The sequence below is a fragment of the Falco naumanni genome, chromosome 12 (genome assembly GCF_017639655.2).
Source record: "Falco naumanni isolate bFalNau1 chromosome 12, bFalNau1.pat, whole genome shotgun sequence".
NCBI classification, from domain to species: domain Eukaryota; kingdom Metazoa; phylum Chordata; class Aves; order Falconiformes; family Falconidae; genus Falco; species Falco naumanni.
Genome location: NC_054065.1, coordinates 16,571,894 through 16,594,846, shown reverse-complemented (window position 1 = coordinate 16,594,846; position 22,953 = coordinate 16,571,894). Strand labels below are relative to the sequence as shown.

Sequence of the window (22,953 nt, the reverse complement as noted above, 5' to 3'; positions counted from 1 at the left end):
CTGCCCAAGTTCAGAAATATGTGAATATGTGTGTGGGGGAAAGAGAATACTGGGGAACAAACACCTTTTTTCTTGTTCTAGCTGCCAGATCTATTATCATCCATGAATGAATGGATCTTTGCTTCTAGGTACAACAGCTATTTCCCCTCCACTGGAGCAGGCACATGTTTGTCATTTTACCAAGAGAACAGTAAAAACACTATCTTCTTACCGTCAAAGAATCCCCAAGGGCCGCAATAATTTTCACATCAGCTGGCTTTAGGAAATGCACTGCAAAGGAAAGGGATGCAGCTGAACCTGGACAGGAAATAGCTATTCTTTTTCACCACTGTATATGTGAAACATGCCATTGCGCATTCTGATGCTCAGACATGGTTTTGCAATACCCACGTAATAAAACAGGAGCTCTCTCCAGCTCATCTCATGTGGTTGTAAGCAACAGCATATGCATATTGTTCAGCATTGGGTAACATTGCTACTGAAAAGGCAGAAGAGCAAGGAGCAAATAACAATATCCAGCACCAAGATGAAGGTAAACCAATGCAGTATTAGACAAGGCAGGAACAGCATGTTAAAGCTGTAAGGCAGAGAGGACTAAGAAGACAATATAAAGTTTTTGGAAAAATGGAATACTGCTGTGTCCTAGGCTAACATGCACGAAGCTGTATTTCCAGTTTCCTTCCCCAAGATTTAGGTACTATCATTTATAGACTATGCCAGCACACAAATTTGGATTTTATAATGAGATATTTTGAAGTTCTCCACTGGCAGTGAATGAAGCAGAGCTACTCGGTCAGAATGTTACCTTGTGTGACAGTATGGCATTGTATCTATTAAGCAGCTGCTGAAAAGTATGACATGTTTTCTGAGCAGTATTTTTCACAGTCCAGCAATCATTTCAGCAAAAATAAAAACTAATCTTGAAGGACAGTTGAAGGTAATTCAGCCTTTTAACATAAAACAGGCAAGACTACCTGAAGTTGCAGGAGGAGAGGATGGAGACCTGTCCTCGCATAGCAGCTGGCTTCCATAATTCTAAAGAAAAGAAGAAAGCTGAACAGCATTTGTATAGCAAATACAGTAACTAGGATTTTCCTAGCAGAGACCAGGTGGGTTAACCATAGACTGTTTAGCATGTAGTGAACCAGACACGTCTTGGTTGCTCAATTTAATAATCATATTCAGTATTACTCAGATTAGAGTAGCATTTTGTACTGATAACTGTGCTATCTGAGCATGTGTTCTTACAGGTGTTTCAGGAAGCATTTTGCCTAACTCAGGAAGTGCTTTCCTGGTCCATGCCATGCACTCAGCCTTCCAAACCCCTTTGTCCAAAGACTGATTTCACCTGTGGTGGAGAGCATGACTCATCTGGTTACCATACAGGAACAGATGCAGCAGAGTAACAGTGGAATGGTGAGGCTGACACTTACTGGAGTTTGGTTAGGGTATGTGTAATTGCTGTTCTTGTATGTCCTCAGGAATGGCTCAGCCTACAAAACAAGGCAATCTGAGTCAATGCAAAGCATTAGAAAGATACATGGAGATTTCCATTCCCCAGCCTTCAGTTCTGAGATTCTGAGATGTCTGTAGATGATTAGCAGCCTGATGCAAATGAATCCCAGGGATTAAAAAAGAAAAAAAAAAAGAAGAAGAAATGGCATTTTAAAAATCCATACAACAACAGTATAAGCCTGGGGCAATATTTTTATGCAGCCAGAACTTACATAATATGCTCAGAACCCTGCTGTGTGTGATTAACAACAACCTTGTGGTCCCACTGCAAGGTAGTCCCATTGACCTCTGCAGAGCTGTGTGGCTGGTGCCATCGTTGCCTTGTTTCCCCACTGAAGCTCTGACATTCAGTATGGATGCTTGATGACCTTGACTAGGTAGGCCAAACACCCTTCCCTTGTGTTTCAGCCAACTGAGACACATGACTGTGAGGAAGCTTACTCCTAGGATAAGCTTGCCCTCCATCTCATAGTGCTACCAGTGGCAGTGACACAAACCATGCAGGGAAGAGTCAGACCTCCCTCACAGATACAGCACTCCAGGCAGCTGGCAAAGGCTCACACAGACTCCCAGCCAACCCCTAGCACCTCCACATAAACACAGACACCCTTGTAACTTACCTCACTTGGACATTTGAGAACAATTTCATCTTCTATTTGCTGACTATCCGTCTTCTCCCCTAAGGGTTCCAGCTGTGGAAAAAAAGGGGGGTGCACAGAAGAAAAGTGAATGAGTATCAGAGGGCAATGGGTAACACCTTTGCAACCTTTTCAACCACCTTTGCAGCACAGCAAGACAACTGCAGTGCACCGCACCTGTGCAGGTGGCTGCCTCCATGCACTGCTTCTTTGTGTACTGAAGAAACTAATTCCTATACACCATGAATGTGGTCTGATGATCAACATGTCAGGTGGACATCATCTCCCTGGGAGAAGTGTCAACACCCCTATCCTTAACATACCCTGAAATTTACTTGTTTGATGTGACTGGTTTAACAGTTCAGGTGACCTTTCTTCACATGATCACTCCTCTCCTTTGTAAGCACAATTAAGGGTTCAGAAAGATAGGACTAGCCACCTAGTAGCTCCTTGGGTTTGTTTTGGGGTTTTTTTTTGCTGCCAAGAGCAGGACGGAGTGGACAAGGAGTGAGTAACACAACCTTTAAAAATCTTACCATGTTGTTCCACAAAGCACGTGCAGCCTGCGAATGAGACTTCTGGCTGAAATGGAAACAGTCTGGGGCAAAATATGAACTGTCCGGCCACCCCTCCTAAAGAACAAGATGGGTGCTGTCAAAGAGGCAGTACATACACAACAGGCTGTGTGTTACCCCAACTGACTTCAAACCAAAGTAGCTGCAAAGGCCACTGATGCCAATCGAATTAAACTGAGCCAGAGAACACTAAACTTAGAACTAAGAAATCTTTCAAAGCTTTTTAATATAGGATTTCCAAGTAATAAGGAATACAGACCACTATGACTCTGGGTGCAGAATACCTGGGCACAGATATGGATTGCATTCTTTATTTCCCCTGAGATTCACACATTATAGTCTTTTGAAGCACATGGGCCTTCATACTAAAAGTAATTTGCCAAAGTACTGGAAGGAACTTTGTGATATATGGGGAATGAAGGGCAAGTGCTCCCTGGTAAAGACTTTGAACTAAATATTTAGCACATGGTTGTCTGATTGCAGTGGAGTGGACTCAGTGCCTGAAATCATGTCTTCAAAGTCTGTGTTCCTGTTGCCCATTACCCCCAAGTTATTCCATAAACATTGTCTGCAATTTCAGATGTAAACTCAACTAAATATAATAATTATTAGGGCAGAAAACTGCTGATCACATTTGCAGCCAAGAAAATTTTGAGAAGTCAGTGGAATTGCACCAGGATTTAATGTAGGGGTCAGGTTTTTGGTTGTTTTTACCTGTGTTTTTGGCATCTTCACATTCATCAGAAACGGCTGCAAAACCACTGTGAAATCATCTTTAGTGTCATACCTTCCGCTCTCCACTAACTGGCGAGTTCTCTCCTAGAGTCAAAGAAAAGTTGCCACCATTCCTTCTTTTACACTCAGCTCATCGAGTCCCTCCATCCATTTACATCTCTCCCAAGGGTTCCCCCTCCTTAGTGCAGAAACCCAGATGTGGCTGTGGTTTCCAGTTTGTGCTGGGCAACCTGCGTAGCCATCTCTGAGACAGGCATCGCAGGCTTCTTTGCAGAGGGGCAGCCTGGGGATGGCTGCCTGACTGACACAGACAGGCAACCTGCTCAGTAATTAGATCTTCTGTCAAGATGATCTTCCAGAACCACTGAAGCATTTTTGGTTTGGCTGACATCCCATGTCGAAAGTTTGTTCCCGAGTTATCACATTCTTTGACTTAATCTGATGTCTAATGAGATAAGTGGTTAAAAAAAAAATCCCAAACTGCTGGCTTTCTGACATTCTACTTTCTATGGGTCTTTAACAATTTTTCTTCTCATCTGTTTTGCTGTTTAGTGAGAGTTGTAAAGATCTTGAGTGTACTCCCATCTCCCCCTCATGTTTTTGTATTTTTTTTTAAAAATCACAACTACAAATATGTCATTAAAACAAGTGGAAACTGTCCTTCCTCCCCTCAAAATATTAGCCCCTCTGTGGTCCCTTGATCAACAGGAGGATGACATTAAACCTGTAACAAACGCCACGTGCCTTACCTGGTACCTTCTGTTAAAGTAGACCAACTTCTTGAGCTCATTAGAATTGTCCTTGGGGTTTACAACACAAGGGCACAGGAACCTGTGGGACAAGAGCATGGTGCTGAAATCTGCTCCTGTTTTGTCCCCCATTCCTGAGCTGACAAACTACAGGGTTAAAAGCTCCTCTGAGAGGGATTTCTCCGAAAGGCAACTCGATGGGAGTGTTAGCTCTCACCTCTGAGTTTCTACACAGAAAGAATCCCTGATTCTTGAGCAGAAACCCATTTATTAGGGATAAATTAATGAACATAATGTGAGGAAAAGGTTCCGTGCAGGCAAGAGCTGACTGGGTGCCCATGGCAAGGTTTGGGCAGCAGGAGTGACCTCTGTGAGGAGTCAGGCCTGCCTGTGCTGGACACAGCCAGTTCCAGCCGGCTTCAACAACCCAGCCACGCAGCAGGCTGAGCCTGTCAGCCAAGGCGGCGGTGCCCCTGTCGAAACCCATGTAAGAAAGGACAGAAAACACCAGAGAGGGAGAGGAGGAGAGAACAGCAGCAGGAACGAGGCGGCTGCGCTCCGTGGCAGAGCAGGCGCTCCCCTGAAGGGACTGCAGCCCGGGGGTGAGCCCACCCCAGAGCAGGCACACGCCTGAAGGGCTCCTGCTGGAGCATGGGGCAGGAGTGACGAGGAAGGAGCGGCAGAGAGACATGGTGACGTCCAGCCCCCCACCCCCTGCTCAGCCGTGCCTCACTGGAGGGACTGAGGGTACCCTGCAGCCGTAACAAGGGGGCAGGGAGAGGTGTCTGGAGCGAAGCTGAGCCTGGGCATGAGCGAGGACAGGTGCTTTAACTGTTTAGCTTTCTTGGGTTTTGCCCAATACTTGAATCAGTAATTAAATATTTATGCTAGTGGGCAATAAATTCAGTCAAGTTTCCCAAATGATGTTAGAATCTCCATCCTTAGAGAGCTTTTCCAACCTGAGGCATTTTGAGTTTCTGTGAACTCCTGTTGGTCATGTTGGTCACCTTTATCCCTTCCTGACATTTTGATCCTTCTAGCATGTGTTTTTTTCCTTCTGATGCTCCATCTTCCTGGGCATGCCTCATTATTACTTGACAGTTCCAAATGAAAAAAAAGGCTTTTAAAAAATGCGGTCATCATATGACAGCAAAGTATCCCTGAGAGAGCTCTTAGAGAAATACCTCCTATAGAGTTGTAGCTGATAGGTTCAGAGTATACAAAGATCCCTACTACCTCCATACTTGGCTTAATGGAGCGCAACTAACAAACCGGTATCTTATTTCTACAGTACATCTATATGAAAAGCAATACAAACCTAGACTGTGTTTTCAGAAGTGTTTCAGTAACATAAACAAGGCAAAATTAGTGGAGGCAGGAGACAAACTCTTTTAGGTTATTTACTACTCTTGGAGGAAAAAAAAAAAAAAAGACAAGCTTTTAAGATTAAAAGCCTCCTTCAGGTCTTTCTTCAGTTCAGTAGCATGGCATTTAATACCCCCCACAGGGTCTGCTTGGTAACTTGGCTTGCTGCCAGACAGGCAAATTTTAAATTCAGCATGGCACCTGAAATGATGGGAAAGGTTACAAGGTACCTTGATATAAGCTAATCTTAAAGGCTTCACTAACTATTCTTGTCTGACGATTAAAGTCTTGGGGATACATGTGTGCTCTAGCCAGTAACCTTTGTTAAAGAGAAAAACTACAACTGGTTATCATAAGCATGAATTTAAAAATGAACATTTGAATTTAAACGCTAATTGTCCACTGACAGTTACCAGAGACCCTTTAATTCAGACCAAGAGGGTCATGTCTATGTTCCTCCTGTAAAAACCACCTTCAGGGGTGCCTGCATTCACAGGACAAGGTTATTCTGCAGGCCTGTCCAGAAAAGCAGAGATTTGCTTTTCTGAAACTAAGCAAGTCCCGTCAGAAGCAAGTCTAGGGGGACATGCTGGACCCTACTTGAGTCACCAGAAGCTCACTGAGGCACAGACCTGCCACCGCAGTGGCAGACTCATGCTGACCTGGGAGGACTGTTGAGCCATGAGGCAACAGGTAGTGCAATTAATCATCCCAGACATCTACTTGAGATACTAATTAATAACAAAACTAGTAATCAGCAACGAGATTACAGACATCAAAAACTACAGAAGCAAGAGGGAGAGTTTTAAGACTGCAGAAAGGTAAATCTGTAAATAAAACTTGGTTTAAGTGATCAATTAAACCCACTCTGTGACTTAATATTTTCTCTGTCTTTGTCCAGAGTGCACAGCTGAGCTCTTTCTGCTCTGGCTTGAACTCTCTTGCAGCATAAGTGATGAGTCATTAAAATGGCAACTCCACAAAAAGGGGTAACAGCAAGGCTGAGATAGGGAGAGTGACAGACAAGTATTTCTAAATGCTGTGTTGAAATCAACATGTAGGTACATGTGCATACACAGAGGAAGGTGTTTGTTGGTCTGAAATACTAGAAAATTTCCCTTTGAGAAAAACGAGCTTCCCAAGAAGACCTTGCAGCCTTCTGTGAGCAACAGTGAGAGCTGTAACATAAATCATCTTCAAACCTCATAAGAAACTTTGGGCAGGTACTGTTTCCTGATGCATGCAGCTCCCGGAGGCTTGCTATGGGAAGCATTGTCACCAGATTCACAAATGCTCGTGGAACCTGCCAAGAGAATAAGCAAACCCATAGCCAATGCCCAGAGCACAGAGTGCTATCTTTGCCCCTGCACAGCCACAGCAGACCTCAGGCAGCAGCCTGCTGATTCAGGTAGCTTGCATTATTCATAATAGAGGTGTTCAAAGTACTTTCTCAATAATTAATCCCCCCCACATACAATACTAGATTACAGCTCTCCTGCCTGCACTGCCTAGTTCTATTTTAAATGCTGATGGCTGGTCACTTGAAAATGATGACTTCAAAAAGGTCCAAACAAGTTGTTACAGGTCTCAGCATGGCTCAGACACCTGATAGCTCTTTGAGTACTTTTACAATCCTCATCTTCATCTGGAATATCAGAATCTCTCTCTTAATGACCACAAAGAAATATACTTACTTGCAGTATAATGAATGAGCAAAGCATTTTCTAGGCATCAAATACCATGTTTGTTCAAATTTGTTGTGATACTTTACACATTTGTCCACAGCACATCACTTAAAACAGAGCACATCATTTTTCCTTTGGTAAAATACTTCTCCAGACCTTTCTGTCTTTCACAAAGATTTTCCTGCAAGCAAGCATCTTTGCATACAGCAGTGCTCCGCAGATAAAAGCAAGAAAGTAAATTCTCAATCAATGATCAGTGACTGCTTTACAAACAGAACATGATCCCCACTCCCACATACTAGAAAAGTTTGTTTTACCTCTCTGTGAAGCATGTCCAAAGCTATTTGTAGATGGTAGGTGTAGTTTTCAGGAGAATAGCGTATCTGTCGAAGCAAGAGGGTTGAATTTTATTATCAGTTTACTCAAGCAGGCACAACAGTGACTAGTGAGAGTGTTCCGCATCAGCATTTATGTTTCTAACTCTTGGGTCAAGAGTGACAGAGTCTTAGGCAAAACTGTCCTGTCTCTGCTTTTCTTGTTTCCCATCACAGCTGTCTCACTTGCAAAAAAAAAAAAAAAAATTTAGCAGACACTGGATACCAGTGAGGGAACAAAATTCAGAGGGCATTATAGAATAAAATTGTAGAATCGTAGGTTAGAAAAAACCTTTGAGATCACCAAGTCCAACCATTAACCAAAGTTCATCACTAAACCATGTCCCTGAGCACCACATCTATGTGGTTTTTAAACACCTCCAGGGATAGTGATTGCACCACCTCCCTGGGCAGCCTGTTCCAATGCATTATCAGACATCACAACACCCTCCATCCCCACGCTGGCTTGGCTGGTCTTAAAAGCATGGCTAACAACTTACCAACAGGGACCATCTTTGGGAGAGATCAGTTTTTGTAAAAGTAAGTTTGTTTCTGCTGTATCAAATATTAGCAACATGCCTCCCACATGCTCCTTAGCTGCCACAAATAATAACTGGCAAAGCTGAGACGTTTATCTGGGAATGAAATCACTTTATACACTTGCCTCTCAGTGGTGAAATTTCCCTGTTCCATTTGAGCAGTTTAAATCCTCTAATTTAATTGTCTCAAGTATCCAACTTTTATTTCTTCACTTGTGGAACTATTCAACAGTCGAATAGACTTTCCTATGAGAAATGCCTGTCTTATTTTCAGCCTTAATTTTCTTTGATTTAATTTCAAGCAGAAGTTCATTGAGAACCCCACTGGCCTACTCTACAAAACTAGACAGCTCATTTCGCTTATTCATTTCCTAAATCACAGCTCATGAAGAGCAAGATGGTGGGCACTATTTGTAGCTGTGCAATGTAAAGGAAGTATCATTGTGATCTTTGGATGCAGACATGCTATCTCTTTGCCACCCACACTCATGTGTGAGTGCCGTTTTGTGACTAGGTCTGGAGCAGAAGGTAGAGATGGTTAATTTACTCCTTCCTTTTTTTATAACCATCTTACTGTTCTGCTTTACTGTTTTCCCTGATCTGAAATTGATTGCACAGAATGAAAAGTATGTGCTGTGCTGCTTATAAGTAGGTAAGACTTATAAGTAGGTAAGAGGAGTCGCCACAACCTTTCACCTCCTGTATACTTGCACATTCCAAAGGCTACATACAGTATGCATATGTATATTATATGCATATACAATATATGCTATATTACATATGATTGCATCAGTATGAGCTGTGGGTAGAATCATTCCCATAGCACTGAAACTAGTAAGAGAGCACCAAATTAGACTTAGGAGTGAGATTGTGCACAAGGCAAAGAGGAGCAAAAACCCTTGACCTTTTATCTACAGGTGGTAAACTGGCTAGATAATGGAAAGTTATCTTAGTTAACAGCGTATCAACATAGCCACAACTATCTAATTTACAGGTGTTCTAAAGATATCACTTAATTTATCATAACGTCGGGTTGAACAACCTGAAGTTCTCAGTAGTTACATTCCAGAACTGCACAAATAAGACCTACATTATTTTGGTCTCACCCACCGAGTTCTTCCCTCTCACCCACTGCAGTGCTTAGAGACTCTAAGCCCAGGCTGGCCCAGTTCATGCTGCAGGCAGCAGGGGACTTACTGGATCATTGCAGAATTTGCATAGGTCATTTCCACCTATGAAGAGTGTTATGAGCTTCCAGTCAGTCTGAAAATTTATTTTCTGCACACAGAAGAGATAGAATGAAACTTATTTAAAAAAAAAAAAAAAAAAAGGGGGAGAGGGACAGGCAACATAACACAAATTTCTCAGGGTACCAGGCTATAATTCTCTAAGCATCCACAACAAAAATGAATTTGTAATCATGATTAAAGATGTAGAAAGTACTATGATCTAAATAAGGTTTACAATATCAGTAGCACTGTGCAAAATTACTTGCTTCAGAAAACTATTGCTCAAAATCCATTTGTAGGGTTTTCTTAGTAATATCTTGTGTATACACTGAGTGAAGACTCCTGCAGCTCTAGGAATGTATCTTCATTGCAAAAATGATGGTCGATGTTTTACTGTGTCATAAATAATGCAGATATCCTGCTGGAAAACCCTGGAGAGCAACATATTTCAGTCTTGTTGTGAGACAAATGGCAAAGAATAGAGGGGCAATATTAACTCTATCTAACAGTACTGGTAAAAATCATAGTACCTTTCCTCTGGAAAGATTTTGCAAAGGCACAGCTAATGCAAGGTGATTGTGCTACAGTAAACACACACCTCCTTAGTTATGAGGAAAAGATTCAGATACACTTAGTACCATGTAGTGGATGTTGTACTCAATATCTTAACTCTTCAATTTCGGTGCAAAACACCACTAAGAAAAGCAGCAATAGCACATCACCCTCAAGTGATTTAAAAATATCTATCTTCAAAGGCAGAAGGCAACATATCCCAGCTAGTAAACACGCTGTTCAATAATTTGGCCTCAAAACATACTTATCCAAATTAAAGGAGGGGAAAATTCTCCTCCTGCACTAAAAAAACTTTTAAAAATAAAAAAAAAAGGCACTCTCAAATCAAAGATGTATGACTTCTAATATGAACATACTTCCTAGTCAGAAATAAGTTTATTAGGTAAAAAAGTTTATTAGTTAAATAAAAGGTATTTGCATTCATTTCTGTTGTGTGATGTTTCCAAGCCGATAAATACAACAGACTAGCACTTGAATAGTTTCAACGAAAACCATCCAACCACTTCACTGTCAGTTGCTATCCCTTTTAATCTCATCTCAGATACAGACATCAGAGTGAAATCTTGTTTACGAGAAAGGAACCAAAAAGGAAGGTACTGCAAATATTTTTGTCAATATGTACTCACCAGAGTATTTATACTAGACATGCACACACAGTTATCTTGAAGTCTTTTTGGCTGCTCTCCAAATGCACAATTGGAAAGCCAAAATAATATCGTGTAACTTAGGTCACTGATTGCATAGCACATTTGTCAAATTACGAACAGCAAACATTCAAAGTACCAGCTGAGGTGCAAAATATGCAAGCAATCCTCAGACTAATGTGTGTTTTACAGACCATTAATCAAGTAATTCCTAACAACAAATGTGTAAGTCAAAAATCAAATGATGACTAAGGGAAAGAAGGGACCAAATGTTTTTTAAAGAAAACAAGTCCATTCCTCAATGCACATGTTCACTCCACATGATTTGCCACTTCAAAATCTTGCATTCAACATCCTAGCACATATCATTATTGCTGGAAAAAACACGTGCTTACAAGATAATCGTATCACAGCAAAATCCTAGCAGAGAAAAAGTTCTGTCATCTTACAGGGTGAAGTAGGTTGGGAGGGGAAGTAACAACACTGAATACACCAGCCACTTGTGGTAAAAATGATAAGAAGATAACAATTATCTGGGATTGATAGTACCTATCGCGTGCTGGTACAAATCCATTTAAGACAAAACTATAGTTTATTTTTTACTGACTCACCCTGCACTAGGGAATATTACACTGTACATTGCTGTACCCATAGTTTTAATGTTGGGCTCCCACTGTTGGCATCTGCTGTTGGTCTGTTAGAAACTAAATGATGCCGTATAACTAACTTCATTCTAAAGATATTAATGATGCGTTCAAACTCACAGTATTATTCTTCATGCGGTCCACCAGTCTTCTAACCTGTGTAGGAACATCCCTAAAAATAAAAGAAAAATAAAATATTAAAAAAAAAAAAAAAAAAGGAATCCTGCATAGACAGCAATGCAAAGAAGAAAGCTCTTGAATTGATGTCCCTCACATAATGGCTAAAAATACCTTGGAAAGTCTAATTTTCATTGAATTAAAGGTTTGATACCCCAAAAAGGCTATATTTTGAGACAGCGATGAGAAAAAATGAGAAAAAAAAAAAGCATCTGACAGGTATTTGACCACTTTGCAAATGCTACATAGTTACAGTTTTACAAGCTATACAGAAAATACTGTGCTATTACAAAATAAGTGCACTTTGCTCCTACCCAACATCAGACAAATGCTATTGATACACATATCACTGAAGCACCCGTGCATGTATCAATATTATTACATCACCTTGAACCACTGAGGCATGTCTTAGAAGAAGTGTTCCAATGAGAAGAAGATATGATATGAATTTCTCTAGTTAATTCCCAATTCTGTCACAGACTGACCATAAGCATTCCATATTTTTCTTTTAGTGTCTCTGCATGAACTCTTGGTCCTACTGACAAGAGGGTTTGAATACACCTCCTATAAAACAGGGATGTTTTTTCTCTGCCTCATAATAGGGATGTGAAGATTTCTGAGTAGTGTTTGTAAAGTTCTTTGGGCTTCTTGGTTAAAAATACTAGATAAAGCATTGCTTTTGCTGCTAATTTATTTGACTTAGATTAGAAACATTGCAAAGTCCCCATCACATTTCTTGGCCTTCATGCTAGAGATGGGCTAACAAAATATATTTGGGTTTGCCTATCAACCTTATTGCACTCTTGCCAAAGTCCTTTTTAGTTAGAACTGAGTTTTAAAGAAAAATCAGCTTTTTTATTAAAATTAAAAGATTTTTCCTCTTACTCTGCATGATCCCCTGCCACAGCTTGGTTTAGTGCAGCATTACTTGTAGTCTGCTTTCCAGTGCCAATGGAATACCCTATCAGGGATGGGTTGAACTCACGAAGAATATCTGCAGAAAAAGACAGCACCCTGAAATGTTGCTTACTACAGCGGGTAGCAAATGAGGTTATAAAGATTAGACTTTAGTAAAAGATCATTAAAAAGCTTTAAGAGATACCTATCAAAAAATTAACCTTTAAGTATAATAAAAGTGGAGGTTCATTGCCATACAGCTGTTTCCTTGCCTTCAAGGTTTCTGAGTTTCACGAACCCTGATATCTCAGGATCTAACACAATCATCTTGGCTAGCAATGCCATTTTGCCTGGCAAGCGACAATGAGTAACGCTGTGCTCACACAGGCGACTCTTATGGTGTCATACTCTAACTGCAGATAAGATGGAATCAAATCCTTTAGCCTGATGTCCCCAGATGTATTAACCCCAAAGACCCAAGATTCCTTTCTAAATCTCAGGTTACAAACCAGCCTTACAAACACCCAGATCTAAAATGCCCTGACCTCTAAAAGGCATGTAAAATCTGAGCTCGTAACGTGATTCTGGTCCTGCCTAAAACAACTTTCCCATACAGTCAAAATAGTTTCTTTAGGCTATGATCTAAGAACTTTGATTCATCTATTCCCAATGCATTTTGGACAGAACTATAACCAACAGAAGAATACTGAAACAACCAATCCCCTCGGAATTACAAAATAAATAGTTAAGTCATGCACAGCAAATTACAGCCTGGTTGTTATGCAACTTTTGCTCAGCACTGGACGTTGAATACAAAAGCATTGGTTCTGTCATGCTGCAAATTGTAACTCTTTCTTCATGTCTTCTTTTGTAACAACAGATGGTTTAATAGCTCCAGTTATTTCTCAAGTTTAGGGGAAAAGGCACTTACTTGCAAGTGTCGTGACTGTGCTTATGTTTTCATTTCCCCCAACACTGTTAAAAAGAAAGAACAAGGAAAAATAAGTAACTCCCAAGAGACGATGGACTTTGTAAGGCAGTGGACTAAGTAAGAGAGCTCCCCCGTACGGAGCTCCGACAGGCGCACACAGCACAGCGCCCGGTGGTTGTACTGAGTCAGAGCAAGCTCTGTGTGTGCGTACATCAGTGAGGTCACGAAATCAGAGACTCGGTCATAACCATAATAATCATACTAAAAGCCCTGTATACCATCTGCCCTTTCAATTCTCTCACGTGTTTTGGCATATGTTCAAACCTAGTTGAAAGATGATAATTTTTAAAAGCCGCCTTCTTTGCTATTGTTGTCTCTATTAAAATATTTATTACTTCCAGTTTTAGTTAACAAATACTTTGTATCCATAACAACAAGTTCTAAAGGCATATATTTCAGAGTGATAAGTATACTCAATGCCTTTCAACCCCCATTTCAGTCAACTGGAAGAATACTACTAGACCAGTAAAATTCACCTTGTGTGTGCTCTTTACTCTCCTTCACGCTGTAGAAAATGCTAGTATACTTTTCCCCTCAAAATGTCAGCAGATTATTATTAAGGATCAAAATATAAAAAGTTGAACATCTCTGTAGTATTCCTTTAATTTGGAATAGAATATTCTGAAGTACTCTAGTACCTATTTAAATTTACAGAGCTGCAGTGGCTCAGATGGGTAAGAAATCATGAACAGAAAATCAGCCTGATAAGTTTGGTGTTAAATCATACAGTTGCAGAATAACACGTGAACATGATTGCTTTTTTTCAGAGTGGCTGTTTGACCTGTGTAATAAAATGCTGTATACATAAAAATCTGTACTGACTCATAACTGATAAACTGTTCTGCATGACGTAAGCAAAAATGGGAAAGAGTCAAGGAAATAGATATTGTGTTTGAAACAGCAGCAGCAAAAGCCATCTCATCTTGACTTTTTGTGGACTGCTGATTTTATGTGAGAAAAATGGGTAACATGGACAACAGCAGGGAAGAGCAGATGGTATAGAAAGAGCAGGGACAGAAATGCAGAATGTGCAAGTGGTGCAATGGTGCTGGGATCTAGAAGTCTCCTTTGTGATAGCTGCAGCCATGAGAGAAGAGACCCCATTTCGTGCATGTAGCCAGGCCTACACCAGCCATGCTACATTGTACTCTAGATATCCACTAGCCTGAGCATTTTATTTATCATGAGTAATAGCACAACCACATACATCCATGCAAAACATGAAGTCAAATTCACAAACCTCTATTTGATACAAAATCGACTATACGTATCAAAACCCAAGAAAATGGATTCCCTCCCACTGAGGGGGAAATTCCTGGAACTCACCTCCAAGAAACACCTCGGTACTGAGTTAGGACATCTATAACATCATGGGGTTTGGATGCTGCCCCATTACCTGCCTGGAAGCGGAAGAGAAGAAGAATTCACCTTCAGAAAATAAGAATTGCCACGGTAACTAGTCCTCTGACTGACCCTGGTGAAAATAATTACAGTGTATATTAATGAAGCAAGCTATGTCATCGTCCCAAAATATAACAGTTCTCAGGAGGATCAAGGGCTGAGGGTATTTTAATTCCGCTCCAGTGAATTACCCTCTTCTATCAACTTCTTGATTAGATCAAGTGGGGAAAAAATTGGTTGAGAATGTTAAAAATATTCATATAATTCTAAATTTACATAAGCAATAAATAAGATAGCAATGATCCGGAATGAATAATTTATTATAATTTTCCTCACATTAAAAAGTAGTATGGAGATTTTATGTCTTCCCTTCTCCAGTTTCCCCATGAAAGGAGACTACAAGTATTTAATGTGGTAATTAGCGCAGAACACATAAGAAACATGAATTACGATATGAGCAGTGAAGTAGTCATCACCAATTGGAGAATCAGTCAGTCCAGGGGTAACAAGTTTATGTAGTTCCAGGAATAATGTCAAAAGATATTCTCAAGATAAATCACCCTTGACACACCTGATGACCTATTGCAATTTTACTCAAATATTTCGTTAGTATAAATGGACATGGCTTTATAGGCTTTGGTATTATCGTATATATATTTACCATAACATACATATACACACAACTAGCTGCAGGATTTCTTCTATTTATGCTGCTTACTAATAGCTTTGAAGGTCAATACCTTGGGAGCTGCGTAGAATCATTGAAGAAAAATAATTGTTGCAAGTCTACTCTAGCTGTCTGGGTTTGCTGCTGTGCCATTTAATCTAGCAGCTCTTCCTTGTGTGGCACTTTTGTGGACTTTATGTGGGAACCATGCACGGCAGATTACCAGCCAGTCAAGGTGGAATATGGAAAAAAATATGTGAAAAATGTGCTTGGCTCAATGGGGCATAACTGTACTTACTCTATTTCTCAGGTTAAAAATTGAGAAAAGCTTTTTCATTACTTGCTTTAATGATGGCTGTCCAGTCATCTTTACTTACTGTGAGTGAATCTCCCAGAGCAGCAATCACCCGAATATCCGCCGGTTTCAAATTATGAACTAATAAATAAAAAATAAAGGTAGTTTAAGGGAAAAAGGAAAGAAAGAAAACTTCAAACTGTGATGGTTATCAGCACTTTTCCTCAGAATAACCATAAAGCATTGCAAAGACAGTATTTTAATATTCATGACAGCACCAGTTCGGAATGACAGACACTGACAGGCTGTCAGAATTTTATATTTTTTCTTTTTACAATTTAATCTTTATATAATTATATTAAGATATTTTACATAATTATGTATTACTATATAATGATATATAATTAAATATATCAATATTTTTATGTTTTACATAAATTTGTAAGAATAATCACAAATTATTCTTGGCCTATAGCTGGGCATTAGCTACAGCAACAAGGGAGGCAGTAAGATTTTGGTCTTGCCTCTGTTCTTACTCAAATTCCTTTTAACCAGTGGAAACAACTGAAAAGCAGGCACAGCTCTGGTGCTAGCACAGGGTGGAACTCTGGGGACAATCCCAGCTTCTGAGGGATGACAAAACCCACCTGGGGACAGAATTCCACGTGGCTTTTTGCACCCCAGACTGCACTGACAAGACCCACTACTCCATACATACTCAGTTTTCCTATCCCTGCAACTGCAAGACCTGTCTCCTGTCTTTTCCACAGTCGCTTCTTCCTTTGTACGCGAAAGGTGTAGTTGCATAAGCTTTCACCATCCTTGAGAGAGAACTTGCATCTTGCTATGTAACTGCTTGCGTTGTTCCAAGAAGGATCTTAAGAGCCACAGTCAGTAGTGTCTACTGCTTCCAGGAAAAGTGTACCTGTCCTAAACAAACCTGGTTCCTGTTCCCCTTCTATCATCAAATGAAGTAGCTCTACAGTGAAATTACACAGGACGGTACCTGAAACGGGAACTGTGTCAGAGGGACCCCGGTCAAAACAGGGAATATTTGTTCCATAACTCCTCTCCTGCAAAGACAGACGAGGCGAGACTTCACATTGGACTCACTATACTCTGGTTGTGATAAACAATGTCTCAGAGCATTAGATTAATGAATTTCCCACGTGCTTTGCATACAACTACCCAGCTCAGCCTGTCCTCAGGCCATGCCTACACCTGCCCATTGAAGGCAGACACAAGCTCGGTCTGCTTAGAAGCCGCATGGCCGTGTTAGTGCTGCACAGCTCTTGCCTACCAGTGGGGCCAGTTATCTCAGACTGTGCCATGCAGTGTTCAGCTATGCAACATTTTATGTGCCTATACTCAAAGCTAGGTGAGCTCACACCTTCTTGTGAGAAACTGAACATTCCTGGAATATCCCAGCATGAAACGATAGCTTCGTCAGCAGGCCATGAGCCTGGCTTCTCCACACACAGCCCTCTATGTGTCAGGAGGGCCAGCGATTTGCCCTCCTGGCTCTTTTGGGTTACAGCCTACTGACGGCAGCACCCCCAAGGTCTACTGTTAGTGAAGGCTGACTGTCAGTATACCAGAGCAGACCATCACACAAGACTCAAGGACATGTGTCTGCTTCAAATCTCTCTACAGAACTCCTTAAGTAAGCTAACTTGCCTAAGGAAAAGACACTTATCTTGTCCCGTTGCTTCATTTTGTTGGGTTGTGGTTTTTTTTTATTATTATTATTAATTAAAAAAATTAAAAAAAGTTAAAAAAAACACCCCACAAAACAAAACAAAGCCACAAATATAACACAGTGTTGCTTCTTGCCTCCTATGCCATAGCTACCAAAAAAAAGTGGTAGGTACCATTGTTCCATGCACAGTACAAAACACCCTGAGTAACTAACAAAACAGGTGGCATTATATTAAAGTAAGAGGAGAAATGTGTATTACTACTCCAGTGATGTACAGGCCAATTTGAATGCAGATGTGGTTTAGACACTGTGTTCTGGGACATGAAAATGAACATTACCACCTCCCTCTGCAGCTCTGTAGTTGCTTGGGAACACCAAGTTGTACTTAGAATTGGAGTACCATGACTTAAAAAAAAACAAACCACCAAAAAAAACCCCAAGCACAGCTGTTTACCTCCAAAAATCTAATCACAAAAAAAAAACAAAATAAAAAAAAAACATGAAAAAATCCACTGTTATTCAGTTTTACTGTGGTGTAAACGAGATGAAATCAGACCCACACAGTGGTGTCATGCTGATCTGCTCTGTTTTCCTCCGTGGTAGGACTAAATGGCCCCATTTTCACTATCTTCTTATTTCAGGGAAATTAACATTGTTATCCAGGTGCTTAAGAAAGGTTCTTAACAGTGAAGGCAAGACTTTAGGCTGGCTGAAGACATCTAGTTTAAATCATACTCTACAAAACCCACAAAGGAGAAAATGAGCTATTAAGCATCTGACTATTCAGGCATGGAAATAAGGAGCTGGAGCTTTGTATTTAGTTTTCCTAGGTAGTATTGTTTAATTAGGCTACAACACACTCTCACCCACCTGCCCCACTCCCTGGAATACATTCAGTCCATATGATGCAAATAGTCCTACTATACCTGAGGTGTTTCTTTGGCGTTTGATGTCTCTGGGGAAGATGAGTAGTTACTATTTCTATATGTGAACAAATATGGGCTTTCCTGCAGAGTGAAGAGAGTGTGTTTACCAATGCTAATGGAAACATAGTCAGCTGATATTAAAATCTTCTGGCTAGATTTTCCAAGAGAAAAATAAATCTTTAACAGTATTAATTTTTGAATGAACATTGCACTACTGAAGTAAACCAGGTTAGACCTGAAAATTAAGCCCTGGTACGCTCTAGGCACAACACCACCTCTTGCCTTAAACCTAACATCAAACAAAACACGTAATTCCATTTCTTTGATGTTTTAATTGCTGTTCACTGAAGCTTTCAGGTGCCAGTAATATTTTATCACTATCAATTTATTGAAGTCAGAACTTAAATGCAAAAACATTCAAGAACTGTTCTTTGAACCTGAGATGCTCAGGCCCTAAAGATACTGCTGGGCTACTGACAGCTCCAGAGACTAAAACAGTTAAATCTGACAGCAGACACAGTTAAATCACAGAAAAGCTAAATTATATAAAATACATGGATTCCATTTTATTGCTGAAAAAGATTTCAATACTGATAATGCACCTCTGATATCTGCAATTAATAAATTCAGATTAGCTAGTTATATTTTGAATAAAAAATATCTGACAGTACGACAATTTAACTAGATTTTGTCAAAAGTTGTTTTCAGAGTTTCACCTTTATAAAATAAAGAGCATGTGTCAATGAACTTTAAGAACACTACATTTTTAACAGTGTAGTATCTTGGGCAAGTACACATTCCTCAGAACTACAGAAAATGCCAACAGTATTTGAAAACTTGGAAATCCTGTGAAGAGTATATAAAATCTCACACTAGGACTTACTCACAAAGTAAGGAAACCCTTTTACCTGAGATGGACACTGGACCTGAAGCATTTTTGTGACTCCGTAAGGCTGCTTCTGCCCAACTGGCTCCATCTGGAAAGGGAGAGAATAGAGGAAATGTACCCGTGCTGTGTGTGGGAGGGAAGGGAAAATAGCAGCAGCTCAAAGGCTCTAGTGCCTGGAGTTTTCCATCAGGTCCATATAGATATATATATATATATCTGCGTGTGTGTGTGTGTGTGTGTGTGTATATACACACACATTTAAAAACTTGTTTTGTTTATGGTAAATATTTATCTATGTATAACATACCACATGTTTACCTACAAAGGCAAGGAACTGAAAACAAGACCTCTCACACGATCAGTCTTATCCCATCACCATTAAAACAACCATCCACACATTAACTCTGCTCTTGGGAATTCCACCGTAAGTGGTTTTCCCCCTAAGGCACTGATCTCATGCCGCAGTTATTCAGCTGTTCACAATCAAGTTGCTATTTATCAGCTCAACCACAGTAACTGTAGACATGGTCCAGAAGATCATAGCTTAAACCATCCTCGTGATTAGTTTATGATGCAGTTTAAACTTTACTGCAATTTGCAAGCCAGTACTACTCAGCTGGGCTGGGTATGAGAAAGCAAAGGGTGGGTTGCCACAGCTCAGCCGCCACAGCTTAGCCGCCAGGACAGACCTTGCAGCAGTCGGTCCATCCTCCCAGGCCTCAGCCACATATTTTGTCTTCTTCCAGGCTGTGAAACCATGCTCACGGACACTTGAGAAAGGCACACTTGGGAGTTCACAGTTTATAGATGTCATATAGAAGTATAAAGAAACACCCAGGCTTTTGTGTGGGAGGAAAAGCAACTTTGAGTAGATTGAAACTTTGAAGTAAAAATGGTATTACTGAAACTCCTTGGAAAATGCAGTTTTGACTCAGATGATACACTGAAAACTTAGGTAAGTTCACATCACTTTACCTCAGAAGCAGAAAGTATAAAACCCCTAATATAAATGGAAAACTAAAATTCTTCCATTTGGTGATGCATTCATGTTGCACTAACTTCTTTCCTTCTGTTTTACGAATGCTATCTTTATGTACTACCTCTGCTGCAAATTGATTTTGCAGCAAAGTCAGAAACATGGAATATAACACATTATGGTCACACACCAATCCTCTAGTGGCTGTAGCCCGTGCAACTAAAAGCTTGCTAATTTATCCCACCTTCCAGAACTGTTTCCTTATCTACATTTTCATACATGTTAGAAAATGCCAAAAGGTGCACTCTGATGCTGCATAGAGGCTTGATAATATTTATATCTGTTGGTCTTCTAACAAGATGGAGAGGGGGTTGTTAATGAAATATTATGGAATGATTCAAAACTCAATACTGACAGCACAATGTGGTAAATACCACAAACAATCACTTCACCTGTTCAGGCACCTTGCTGGGTGCTAATTAAATTGCAATCATACCCAAAGGATTTGGCCACTGATTTAGATTTTGACAGCTGCTGCTGCCAGAAGCAGCAGACTACATAAGAAACAGCACTGAAGGGACTGAAAAATACAAGCAGCTTGGCATCACTGATACATGCTGGGCAGGAATGTTATTATTCTATTTTGATTGTTCCTTCAATAAAAATAATGGGATAATCCAGAGAAACAGAGAAGAGGTTTACAGAACTAATATCCTTTGAAGAAACAGAGTCTGTGCTTTTTTGAGGGAAAGATAGAAATAAAAGGAATATTCCTGAAACATGCAAATTAATGAAGCTCAGAGAAAAGATACATTGGGAACTGGTACTTTCCCATCCTCCTAGGACAAAACAAAGTAGCTATTTAATGACATTCTTAAAAGAAAATACTCTTGTTCCAGCACAGAATCACCCCACAGAACATGGGACAACGGTGGTATTTCTTGGCTAGGAATGAATTTCAAACAATTGTTAGACACTTGTATGTTGTTGGGAGTTGAGTAATGAAAATTCATTTCTCCAGGAGGCGATTCATTCCAGATGGTTCAGAGACATGGTTCTTCCAGCTAAGTGTGACAGCTCCCATGCAGCAGAGCTGCAAGGTCCTGGTCAGGAAATCAGGCACCAAGGCTGCACTGTGGTCAGACAAAATGCCCCCTGAATTCCAGGACATCTGTTGTGCGGGCTGGTTAGCGTGCAGGCCTGCTCTGGTACTGCACCAGTTTCAAAGTCAGTGTATGCTCCTGAACACAGAAGAGAGGCACAGGCAGCCTCCTGTGGTGCTGTTCCTGTTCAGGTCCTTGCCTGGTTTCAGTTTCTCTCTTGGTTGTACGATAGGGTTTTTTTTGTGGTGTTTTCTGTTTTGCAAAAAGATGCCAAACACAAAAGCCAGAGCTTCTTGTCTAGATTCTTTACACACATCAAAGGAGCTTTGCCCCCAGCTACATTTCCAGAGGTAAAATTGTATGCATTTGCCAAAATCGGTCAATCAGGCTCTCCGTGGTAAACATCAAAGCTGTCCAAGCAAACAACCAACCTCTCTCAGCTTTTCCTAGCTACCCAGCGTCATTTAGTTGGCTGTTTTCTGATGTGTTTAGCATATGAATTGCTTTGCTTCCAGACAGCTAGAAATGTTTTGGTAAGATATCTAGCCATGCCTAGGGCAAGTCCTTAGTACCTACTAGCTCAGCTTCTTCTCAGCCAGACTGAAGTGCAGTCCTATTGCCTTGCCACTAGATTTTCAAGGTTTTGCCCTTTGGCCAATAAGCAGGTAATCATTCCAGTAAAAGAGGCTGGTACCAAGCCTCAATACAAGGTAAGAGCAGCCTGGCAGGCAGCAGGAAGCAGCAGCTCTCTGAAGGCAGCTCTCAGACACCTCCTCATTCTGCTGTGTTTGCTACTCGGCATGCCATGATCTTGATTTCTTATCAGTTCCTGATACTGAATTGTGGATTGTTCTGTTTTTAAAGCAGTCTGCATAAACCATTAGCTGGACTTCCTAGTAGAACTAGCTTGACCTTTACTAGGTGAGGACACCTGCCAGTGCTTTTTACGTTGAAAGAACATTTCATACAATCTGCTTTTACATCATGGCAGAATACCACAGGCAGACAAGAAACCTACCCAGAGGTGCCTTTCTGATGATTGCCAGCTGTATTAAGCAAATTCCACTAAATAAAACAGAGAGGAAGAGGAGTTGTGAAGGGTGTACTACCCTTCCTGTAATCTTATTTCTAACCAGTAGGAAGGTGCAGTTTTGCCACATTTTGCTCTTCTTCCAGATCAGCTGGACTGTCCCTTACTAGAGGAACCACCTCACACTAAGGAAAAACACTGAAATAAAGGACCATTGGTATTTGTGTCCTTTACGACGATTCCCTGGTTCTGGTGGCTCCCCAGCATGTTCACTGCCTGAGTCTGGGCAACTGGCCCTAATGCAGCCATCCTTAAAAGTACCATGCACTTTGTTTTGCTTAGTTTTTTACTTCTAACGTTTCAACAAAATGCTCCTAGCAGTTAAAGCGACAAGATTAGAGTAACACACTAAAGAATGAGATGCTCAAGGACAGAGCCCAGGAGACCAAATAAAGTCTGTGCAGAAAAGGGTTAGGGACAGAAAAATGAAGCAGAGGGGAAAAGAGAGGGTCTTCTGCTGGCAGAAGCAGCAAATAAAAAAGTATCATTTGAAGGAACAGAAGGAATTTGTTGCAAGCCAAGTATAAGAATTTGAGAGGGCAGGAAAGAGAAATCAGTGCTGAGTTGACTGAGTATG

The 22,953-nt window shown here is 40.6% G+C and overlaps 1 protein-coding gene across 1 annotated transcript in view; it reads right to left on the bottom strand.

The window, feature by feature from the left end:
• PLB1 (phospholipase B1) overlaps positions 1-22,953 on the bottom strand; it is a 100,242-nt gene that overhangs the window by 39,754 nt on the left and 37,535 nt on the right. Inside the window, exons 14-31 of the mRNA XM_040612250.1 lie at positions 19,227-19,295; positions 18,319-18,399; positions 16,700-16,766; positions 15,776-15,834; positions 14,657-14,730; positions 13,271-13,314; positions 12,328-12,436; positions 11,386-11,437; positions 9,373-9,453; positions 7,580-7,645; positions 6,780-6,880; positions 4,213-4,294; positions 3,443-3,547; positions 2,690-2,785; positions 2,136-2,207; positions 1,434-1,493; positions 975-1,035; positions 212-270 (exon numbers count right to left, since the gene is read on the bottom strand). Coding sequence (XP_040468184.1) covers positions 212-270; positions 975-1,035; positions 1,434-1,493; positions 2,136-2,207; positions 2,690-2,785; positions 3,443-3,547; positions 4,213-4,294; positions 6,780-6,880; positions 7,580-7,645; positions 9,373-9,453; positions 11,386-11,437; positions 12,328-12,436; positions 13,271-13,314; positions 14,657-14,730; positions 15,776-15,834; positions 16,700-16,766; positions 18,319-18,399; positions 19,227-19,295 — 1,338 coding nt within the window. The remainder of the gene's footprint in view (positions 1-211; positions 271-974; positions 1,036-1,433; positions 1,494-2,135; positions 2,208-2,689; positions 2,786-3,442; positions 3,548-4,212; positions 4,295-6,779; positions 6,881-7,579; positions 7,646-9,372; positions 9,454-11,385; positions 11,438-12,327; positions 12,437-13,270; positions 13,315-14,656; positions 14,731-15,775; positions 15,835-16,699; positions 16,767-18,318; positions 18,400-19,226; positions 19,296-22,953) is intronic.